Source organism: Amblyomma americanum, chromosome 1 (assembly GCF_052857255.1).
Source record: "Amblyomma americanum isolate KBUSLIRL-KWMA chromosome 1, ASM5285725v1, whole genome shotgun sequence".
In the NCBI taxonomy this organism is placed as follows: Eukaryota; Metazoa; Arthropoda; class Arachnida; order Ixodida; family Ixodidae; genus Amblyomma; species Amblyomma americanum.
The window spans coordinates 403,122,885-403,133,574 of record NC_135497.1 but is presented as its reverse complement, the minus strand read 5'-3'; the positions used below and the strand labels follow the sequence as shown (position 1 = coordinate 403,133,574).

General features: G+C 48.6%; 1 protein-coding gene across 2 annotated transcripts in view; it reads left to right on the top strand.

Moving 5' to 3' along the window:
- Nucleotides 1-212: 212 nt before the first annotated feature.
- The window catches only part of LOC144102437 (uncharacterized), a 42,097-nt gene continuing 31,619 nt past the window's right edge, over nt 213-10,690 (top strand). The window contains exons 1-3 of one of the 2 annotated variants that reach the window (XM_077635712.1): nt 213-489; nt 2,968-3,076; nt 3,852-4,104. In XM_077635712.1, coding sequence (XP_077491838.1) covers nt 334-489; nt 2,968-3,076; nt 3,852-3,862 — 276 coding nt within the window. In that variant the 5' untranslated portion in view covers nt 213-333 and the 3' untranslated portion in view covers nt 3,863-4,104. Of the gene's footprint in view, nt 490-2,967; nt 3,077-3,851; nt 4,105-10,690 lie in introns of those variants that run through there. The other variant, XR_013308208.1, reaches the window with a different exon arrangement.

Below are 10,690 nucleotides of genomic sequence, written 5' to 3'. Positions count from 1 at the left end.
GCTGCCTGCGTGTCGTCTGCTAGATGGACAACTGACAGCACCGCCATACGGCGGACGCGCGCTCTACGGCGGGCAGAAAAACCCCTGACGCTTCAGGCATGTTCTTCAGGGTGCATTGGTTGAAGCCGATGCTACGACCCTCCATGGCTACTACGCTCCGACTTTCAGCCAATCAGGCCTGGCTTCTATCTTTTATTTCTTGTGGATGGTTGTCGACTTTTGCGGCGGGTATTTGCCGTTGCATGTTCAGCTCTCCAGCTGTTGTGGCGTTTGGCGTGTTCGAAGGAGACATTCACGTTGTAAAGTTGACTAACGTTTTTGCAAGCTGACTCCATGGAGCGAAAGAGGCACTTGGGCACACGAACGCAGCCGCAGCGTGCAGCGCCGATGCAAGCTATCGCTGCTACCGCCTCGTCTGCGCGCAGTGACCCGGAAGCTGGTTCGCCTGAAGGAACCTTGGGCGCCTTGGGCCAACCCTGCAATTGCTCGGTGAGAGTCTTCTGTCGCTGAGGGACACGCCGAAGGAGTCGTGCTTCGGAGATCGTTCGGGACTCGCAAAATCGAGCATCAACCGCATACGGAGGGATGGTTTCGTTTTCCCGTGTCCCAGTGCGTATTCCCAAAAAGGAAATGGCACCGCAAAGACTTGTTTGCTTTAGGCGCGCGCAAAAGTTCGAGTGGAGAACGCGTGTGATGTATTCGGCGATCACTTCGACATGGGCCTGTTTCGCTGGCGTTGGCTGGTTTTCCTGACTGCGCGCGCAGCATATTTGCGAGCTGATTCCTCCAGGGTGTCACTGGGAGACTTTGGCGTCATTGCTCTGGACCACTTGATTTGCAGAGCTAAGCAGTGTGTTCGTCACTGGTTTATTATTTGACAGCGAATTAAGCAAGTTTATTTAGAGCGGCCCTGTAACAAAATAATCCAGCTGGAAAGCTATAGTATATTGCCTGCGAGTTTGCTGACTGGACGAGCGTTCAGTTTGCCCTAGCTCTTGGGTTCGATCCCTGCCGCGGCTGTTGCTTTTCTTCACATTGCAGTGCAGAAACGCCGCGGATTGAGATTTCGGGGAAAGAACACCGGGTGTAAGGGATCAGTCACCCTGCAGTTGAGCTAGAGTAGGATACACTGACCAAAAGAAAACGACAGCTGGTAACAGCGGGCGTCCTCTATTTCTCCACTGGCCAATCACAGCAGTGAGCAATATCAGCTTTTCAATGGTTAACTATCAAATAAGTCAGAGGCAACCATTATTGAGCTTTTAATTTTGTCTAGTGATTAATTTCCTGTTTAGGTCCCAAGAATCATGGAGGACTTTTGTTCAGCGGTCCCGAATGTGGGCGGAGCATCATGCAGAGCTGTATCCGACCATAGTAGATTTTCACTAAAAGTCGTGTTGTTTAGCGCATGCTGACGCTTGCCAAGAGGACGATTAATTAAATCTGTAAACGATATAGTTGAGATCCGGAATTAATTTAGGGATCAACAACTTATCTCCTAGCTGCAATTGTTCGAGCGAAATAAAGTTTAATTCCATCAACTGGTCTCCATCTGGCCCTGTGGGAAGTTTGAGTACATCTTATTTCCCTTCCTTTTTTTGAAAATGTGAAGGGCACCCAGAGTGCAGATTGCCCTTCTGGAGTGTGCAAGGCTAGGAATCTTAAATTAGGCGCCGGCCAGTAAACCTCAGTGCGTGCTGCATTTATGATTTAAATGGTGTATCAAAGCAAAAATGCATACACTTGCAGTCTTGTTAAGTGTGATTATAAATATTGATAGGGCTATTGCCCGTGAGCATGGTCGGGAAGGCTGAAAATACGGCAGCATGTGGCCATTCTGCGACTGCTGCTTTTTGACCAAAATGGCTATGTAACCTCTGCCACTCGCATTTTCACACCTTTGAGCCGCGGGAGCTGCTCAACCGTTTATGTTGAGAAGCAAAAGTCTCCACGGCAGTTGCATTTTGCCCAATTTTCCATCCTTCTGACCCCGGTTTGCTGTGAGCCACTGAACGAATGAGTGTGCTTATTAAAAGGGAATATCCTGTTTCGATAACAGACCAATGTTGACTTCACACATGGTTTCAGTCTTCCTTTTAGGCGTTTTGGCAAGGTATTTACCGCAGATGGATGACATTTCTAAATTACTGCACCCTTGTACTCTCCGTATGTTTAACTTGGGGTGACTGCTGCTACCAATTGCACGGAATATGATGCAGAGGGCACTGGAAAATTGAGACAAAGACACACAGCAAATATCAGCGAAAGCTTCAATTCTCTGGTTTAGCACACGGGGTTTTGTGCACGGCTGTGGTTTCGGAGTGCCGGAGACACTGCGATGTGCCTTATTCGTTGTATCTTGGCACTGGTCGTGTCGTCCACTGCTCAACAGCAAAGCCTAACGTAGCAAGCTACTGAAGCCTTCAAAATCAGTAGCTACAAGCAACAGTCAGGTACACATCTCGGAGGTCACGCAGCCAGTTGCCGCTGCCATGCTGCCGCTAACATGAGCTAGAGCCTCCTTCCTCTCCGGTCCGGTCATCCTGCCGTTTTTACCCTCTCCACATAACCTCCTTAGAGGCAGTGGAGCCTCCCGTTTGCACAGGCTGCCTAGGCATGGTGGCACATAGTTCGAGCCCGCCACCGAGCCCGCCACGTGGTTTACATAGACTCTAATAGTGTGTGGGCAGACCATGTCGCACTTTTCGAATGGTATAGAAGTTCAGATTAATGAAATCTGAATTCACGTGCTTTCACTGTACATATATGATGAAAGGTGCTGGTGAAGTGCCTAACATGTTTTCAGCATCTTAGCGGAGACACTAGTGATGGATATGTGTGAATGTTGCTTGGATAAAAAGTCACTTTGCAAACCGGATGGGCTGGCTGGTCATTTAGTTGGCCTGTTGCCACGTGCAGTGCTTCTAGTAGTAATAATGTGTGGCTCCCACACTGGTTTCTCTGCAGGAGATAGCGGCAACGTCATGTACGTCTCCATGCGCTGATCCAATGGCCTGGGCCCAGGCCACTTTCCTGGCCCACAACGCGGCCATGGCGGCACATACAGCAGGACCAGGTGATGCTCATTTGCAGTAGCCATGGTGGTTGGGTGCACTGCAGGTTTAATGTATGCGTGCGCTGTCTGTTTGCTTTACATGTGGTCTCCGCATGTGGTTGATATAGACTCAGTGACACAAAATCGCGTAGTCAGTTTCACTTGCAGCGAGTGCTTCCCTCACCAAAAACGGTTCCTTTGGGGCTTGTGTTTCATGGTGGGGTGCCACGGAATGTGTTGAATGCAGAAAACAATACTGTGTAGAAAAACAGATTGGAGGTTGTGCAGTTCTAGCTCAATTGATATGATCTGCACACCGATTTCATACACACATGTGTTGCCGTTTCAATCCGATGGTCGAAGTAACCAGAAAGCCTGGCTGCTAACTGTTTCCCTGTCTCACCATCCTGAGCTCGAGCCCTCCGAAATTTGCCATTGTAACCCTGAGCAGTGAATCTAAATCGCTGCTGGAGCGCATTCTTTATTTTTTGATAATCTGCCGACTCAGTGGCAGTCATTCGACCGATCACAGTTCACGGCTCGCCTGTGAGGCACATGCTTACGGCCAAAGCCCATTTATCTTGAGGCCAGTCCTGTCCCATTGCTGCAGGCTCAAAACGCTGAACGTATGCATGCAAATCATCGTGCCGCTGACCGAACAACTGTAACAGTTTTTGTGGGTTGAGAGAAATGTCATGATTTGATGCTGGAAAGGTTTCGACATGATCATTCTCATTACTGCAAGTTTCTTCTTGGAATCTGAGTTTCAATTCCAGAATCTCTTTCTCTCTCGCAGTGGCTGCCTGACTTTCCTCTCTTTCTGCAGCCTGCTCTGCCCTCTGCGCTACACGTTCATTGTCTACCCACTCCCTCAGCTCAGCACCCGAGAAATCCAGTTGCGCGCCCTACGTGGCTAAATGCTCTAGGTCCATCGTCGCTCAAGCTTAGCGCTTTGCGTGAATATGGGGCTGTTACTCGGCCCTCTCGCTGACGAATCCTGGCAGGCTCACCATATTGTGATGTAGTTAAGGGTCCAGGTCCGTTCAGGAGCTCTGGGCAATAAACAGGTCGCATTCAGCATAGAAGCACTGTTTTTCTTCAGCAACGAGGACAAAATTTGGCATATCTAGCCCACTAGCACGCTAACACACACACACACACCTACACTACGAGGCACTTAAAGCAGCCTTGCGGGGTTCGACAAGAGGAACACCAATGTCCTACTGTGGGTTCCGGTGCGTGCTGCTCCGTTGTGCTGCCACCATGTGCTGCAGGTGGATGACTGTCGACATTGGTTGTTGGCGACGACTGATCACCGGGGAAGGTATCCACAGGCAATCTGCTCGCGGTAACGTCCTGGATACCAGGAGGCCGGTATCAGCAGTTAGCCAGGTGGCAGAAACAGCCTGGCCAACGGCAGACCTGCATCAGCAGGGAGGAGTGCGTCTGTGGGCCGCCTGGCTGCCGGTAAGCTGGCATCAGCAGGCAGGTGCTTGTTGGTAGGCTGCCTGGCCATGGAAAAGCAGGCATGAGTCTGCAGCAGGGTACTGTGGTGCTGTGCGGGCAGCCAGACCCTGAACCTCGGTACCCGACCGGTGCAGGCTAGCTGGCCTTGGGGAGAATGCCGAGCTCCAAAAAGAACATCCTGCCACTCAGCGACATGCTGCCACGACTATCTCGAAGACTAGATCTGACATTCGATCCTGCGTGTACACCGGCTTGCAGCGCACGCGGCCACCCTTTTTTTTGTCCTCCTGGAACCACACAGTGGCATAATCCACATCATCACAGTGATGTCACGTGATATGTGATGTCTCGCTTGTTCAGTCATTGCAAGTCATTTCACGTCTCAGGTATGCTTGCCATGACAGACGTAACATGAGATGGCGACACCTCCAGACGACCCGACGAGCTCCTCATTCTCTCATGGAAAAGAGAAAAACAAGCTGCATCCACGGGGTGAGGTGTGCACTTGGCTGGCGGTGCTTGCACACCGGAGCATGCCCCACATCACTTTATTGCAGTGATTGCATACTTGATTATACTGCTCAGACACAGTTAGGTTATCGTTGCCACGAGTATGGTCAGTTGTGACTGAACATTCTAATAGAGCAGAAATTCGAGCCTGTTGGTAGGTCATCATGATGTGTTGGTAGTGCGAAGGCACAAGGACACAGCAGAGAAGTGTATGGGACGAGTGCAAACTTTCGAAACATTTATTGAAGTACGCAGTACCGTACAGGAGCCGTCACGCATGCGCAAAGCCTCATTCGTAAGAATGGTCAAAATAAACTTAAAGGGCAAGAGTTGTGGGAAGGGTGGAGACAATGAATAGATAACAGATTGTTAAGAAATCAGAAAACGCTGCTCTTTCTGGGTCGCAAGTACTGAGGGCGTGCTGAGAGATCTGCCACTCTGAGCGATTTTTACCACTTGAAACAGCTCACGTTCGAGCCTTCCTTCGTGCCGACCGATTATCGAAGTGTTTGTCAGCAGAGGGTGGCATTTGCAGTCCTTACAATGAGGCGATAGATTCGAGCCGTAACCGTTACCTAGGGAATCATCATGCTCCCTTAATCGGTCGTTTAGACAGCGGCCCGTCTGACCGATGTAGACTTGACCACAGCTCAGAGGGATACTATAAACAACACCTTCTTCCTTTTTTTTTTCTCTTTAATTTAACCTCTCCCGCAATGCTTACCGTCAGTATTTATCTCCCACATTCTCATCGCCACGCAGAGTAGCATGCCAGCGAGGCTAAATTCTATGCCTTCCAATAAAGAGCTCCCTCTCTCTCTCACCTTCGTTGCACAGAACAAAACTTTCTGCATGATTTTTACAGCACCCATATTTCTTCTGGCCCTTGCCTGTCACCATGCGACAAAGCATCGATATTCTGCACGGCGCGTTAATAACGACATCGACTTCGAATTTTGCTCCAATTCTCTTGAGACCATGGGACACATGAGGCATGTACGGCGTGACAATGACGCTTCTTTTCTTTTCCTCTTCTGTGCGCCTTTGCGAAAGTCTTTTTTTCTTTTTTGTCAACGTTTCTGCCACGGCGACAATCACGTCAAGAGGGTATCCAGAATTTTCTAGACGCTTGACTTGGGTGCTGAAGCTTTCGTTTGTCTTGTGATGACACGATTTCAAGAGTGCTGCATGAAGGCGTGACATGGCTATCCCTCTTTTTACTAGCTTTGAATGGGCTGAGACAAAAGGAAGCAAAGACATCTTGGTACGCAGCGCATACGTCCAGCATACATGCCCAGGGTCATTGAAATAAAAACGAATATCTAAAAACTGCAGTGACCCAAGCTGAGGTAGTTCAAGGGTAAAATTAAAGCTCGCAGAACAACAATTAAAAACATCTAAAATCGAGGTTGCCAGGACGTGTAAACAGTATCCCGGGCCCCTCAGGGGGGTGTCTGCAGCTTGCAGGCATTGGTGAGTGGTGACACCACGGGTTCCCGAGCATCCGCAAGCAAGGACATCCCAGCAGGGGGATGATGGTGAACAGTGCATCACCACGGAGCCGAGCACCCGCGCTTCGCCGTGCGTGGCATTGCAGTGTTCGGGGAAAAGGGGATCTTGGTGGTTGAGCCGATGCCGAGCGTTTGGACCTTTAAGGCCCCTCGGCGGAGGCAACGCACCACTTTGGCCCCAGCTTCCTGTAGACGGCACCTCCGGCCTGACCCGACCGGGGGAAATCGGCAGTTGCCTTTTCCTATCCTCCCCTCTATCTTTCACTTTCCTACCCCTTTCTCACAAGTCTCCTGGCTCCTACTCACTTCTAGTTTCTTCCTTTTTTTCTGGCGGCGAGGGATAACCTTGTGTGGCCAACCACCCTGAGTTGCGTCATATTGGGTTATAGTTGGGGTGTACAGCTGGCGTGGGCAGGACTTGCTTGCAAGTTCCTGTCCCGTCCCCAATTTGGGCTCCATGGTGGGTGGCTGGCACCGTATCCAAAAAACACATTTATTCTATGGCTAACGTTCTCTCAGCAACTGATCGCCCTAACAAGAGAGGGAGTACCGATGTAACTCAGAATTTCATTAAAAAAAAGAAACAAAGTTTCCCTAAGTTTGAGGTGATTCATAGTGAGGAAACTGATAAATCTCCTAGAATAATCCCCCTATTCATTGTAGAAAAATGTTTGACGGGTGCCTTGGGCTTTGGCTATAAGTTTACAAAAATGGCTAGTGGAGACCTCTTACTGGAACTCCAAGAAAGCGTCCAACAGTCAAAACTTTCCAACATTGTGTCTATAGGTGACATCCCTGTATCGATATCTGCCCACCGATCCCTCAGTACGGTCCGTGGTGTAATTTCAGAGAATGATTTTCTCCACCTCACTGAAGAAGAAATCAAAGAAGGGCTTGCTGAACAAAACGTCGTTGATGTCCACGGGATAAGAATAAGAAAAGAGGGCAAAGAAATCTCAGCAAAGCACATAGTCTTGACATTTGCACATAGTATTCTCCCAGACTCAAATGAAGTGGGTTATCTAAAAATAAATGTGAGAACCTGCATTCCTAACCCTCGACGATGCTTTAACTGCCAAAGGTTCGGCCACGGTTCAGTGAGTTCCCACGGTCGTAAAAGTTATGCAAAATGTGCTTCAAAAGATCGCTCTTCTGATGACTGCGTCGGTGCCCGACGCTGTGCAAAACTGTAGGGGAGACCATGCTGCATACTCCAGGGCGTGTCCGTACTGGAAGAAAGAAAAAGCAATAATCACACTCAAAACTACTGAAACATTTCGTTCAAAGAAGCAAGAAGGTGATGCACACAAACAAGCTCATACTCCTTCACAGCAAAAACAAACTTCGGCGATGTGGTGCGTGGGCGCGGCGCACCACAACTGGCTTCGGCACCTGCCCAGGCCACTCGCAGTGAACCTGTAGCGAGGCCATCTGGGCCCCCAGGTGGAGTAGGTAACACTACCCCGCCAAGCCAAAAAGAGGCCTCGCAGACCCCCGTGTCCGTGGCCCCCAAGACCTCCTCCCACAGGTCAAAGCCCAACTCTAATGTCCACGTGCCCTCTGCACGGTCGTCGAGCGCCTCTGCAGAGGCAATGGACACGACCCACGGTAGGCCCCGTGCCATCCACGTCGGGTGGTCGGCGGAGCTGTCTGGATCGGTCAAAAACAGACAGGCCGCGAATCAAGGGGCCATAAATAACTTGATCTAGTTTTAACTACATAGGAAAACAAAATTAAGATGGCTTTCATGATGCAATGGAACTATAGAGGACTTATGAATAACTACAGTGACATAAAAGATATCCTAGGAGCACACGCTCCTGTTGCGTTATGTCTACAAGAGCCAAATTTAGGGCCTCAAAACTAATTTTCTTAAGAATTATACTGTTTTCTGCCGCCACCGAGAGCAGGCGAGCAGGATGTCAGGAGGTGGGGCAATTATAGTGAAAAATGATGTCCTGGCTAGTGAGCTTAAACTATAAACAAGACTTGAGGCTGTAGCAGCCACTCTGCTTGCACATAAAACCATTACGGTGTGCTCTGTATATATCGAGCCACAGCTGAAAATAACACTGCTTGGCTTAGAGGGTCTTTGAAAGCAGCTACCAGAGCCATACCTGGTAGTTGGCGACTTTAATGCACATTCTCGTTTTTGGGGAAGCGAGAAAACTGACGCTAGAGGGCAGCTCATCGAGGATTTTTTTCTATCCACTAATGTCTGTTTGCTGAACTTGTGTAAACCCACATACTGTTCCCCATCCTCGGGGAGAATGAGCGTATTAGATTTGTCTTTTAGTTTACCGCCTGTTTTTAGCGATTTGAACTGGAGTGTTTTAGACAATCCATATGGAAGCGATCATCTTCCTGTTATAATAGTTCTGTCATCCTCGCCAACAGTTATTTCTACAAAACCGCGACGTTAGAAACTACATTTAGCTGATTGGGCATTGTTTTAAAAAAAAGGCCAGTTTACAGGATATAATTTTAGAAAACCACAGCATAGATGAGATAAATGAAATGTTCACAACATGCATTCTTTCTGCTGCACATGTATCAATTGCAAAATCCACAGGAGTGGTGTGCCAGAACCACAAAATTTGGTACACACGGGATTGTAAGGAGGCAAAAAAACTGCAGAATAATGCTTGGGGAGTGTTTCTCAGATACCCAACTCATGAGAACCTTATTTTTTTCAAAAAGGCAAGAGCACATGCGAGGGGTATCTGGTGCAAGGCAGAGAAAACATCATGGCAAATTTGTGTCTCTTCTATAAACAGCTCAACCACATCAAAAAAAAATGTGGGAGCAAGTTCGAAAATTAAATGGCCGCTACTCACCTTTCACAATTCCTCTTTTCACTACACCTGGTACACAAACGAGTTTAGGGGACCAGGCAGACATATCGGGGGAGCACTTCGCTGTAGTTTCCGGTTCATCACACTACAGTCGAACGTCGTTTTAACGAAGTAGCATCGGGACCGTAAATGAGTTTGTTATACTCGATATTCGTTTTAACAGTGTGCGTAAATATCGGCTCTGACAAATCCGCAATTTGGCTCTCGCAAATACTCTAAATACTAAAATGCATTATTCCGGGCTTCGAACCCACTATAAACTAGGTAATGCTTACCTGTCTCCTTATGGTTTGTGGCATTTAAAACAAAATAGAGCGTAGTATGGGAAAGTCAAATTACAAAAGAACAAGGTTCGACAAAACAGGTCTGCATTCGTTTATTTGAAGAAGGATGTGATATTCGTCTGGTGGCTTTTCACAGCACTGAACAGAGTAAAGTTTTCCACAGTGTCCATGCACACGAGGGCCTTTTCTACCTCAGCAGTTTGGTCGTCGGCAGTTTTTCTAAATAGCCTTTCAGCCTCCTGGCCATGTCTGCGGCGTCCGCACTGCTTATTGGTGGTTCATTACGTTCGCTGTCACCTTGCGCTATCGCTGCTGCTGTTATCCTCGGGGACCTCGACGCGATCCACAATTTCTTGATCCATCATCTCAGGCGCCACGGCCAAGTTCTCATCGGCTGAAACGAAATCATCAATTGCGATGCCTGGGAGTGCCAGTCGATCTCAAGTATTGTCCAGCTCTACCAGGCTTTCATCAGGCTGAACTTCGTCTTCGACGGCAGGCAAAACAAAACCGCATTCTGCAATACAGTTCCTTATTGTTGACTGCCTCACCTCATTCCAAGATCCATACAACATTTCAAGCGTCGTCTTGATGTTGATGGTTGTTGATCTGCGTCGATCGATATCGAAACCCAGTTGCATCACCAAATGCTTCCGGTAATTGCACTTGAGCAATGCAAGAGGATAATGCCCTTGTCCAATGGTTGCAAAGCAGAAGTTGCGTTTGGTGGCAGAAACACCAAACAAACTGCCTTCAGCACGATCGAGACTTTGTGCGCCGAATAGTTGTCCAAGAGCAACAGGGCCTTCCTGTGCTGCCTCTCCATGTCCTGGTCGAAATCTTTGAGCCAGTCTTCGAAAAGCTTGGACGTCATCCAGGCCTTTTTGTTAGACAAGTACGCAACCTGCAAATTACGGACTCCTATCAGGCACCTGGGACGTGCAGACTTGCCGATTACGGTGAGTCGTCTTTTGTGTGAGCCATCCATGTTCACGGCAACGACAACCG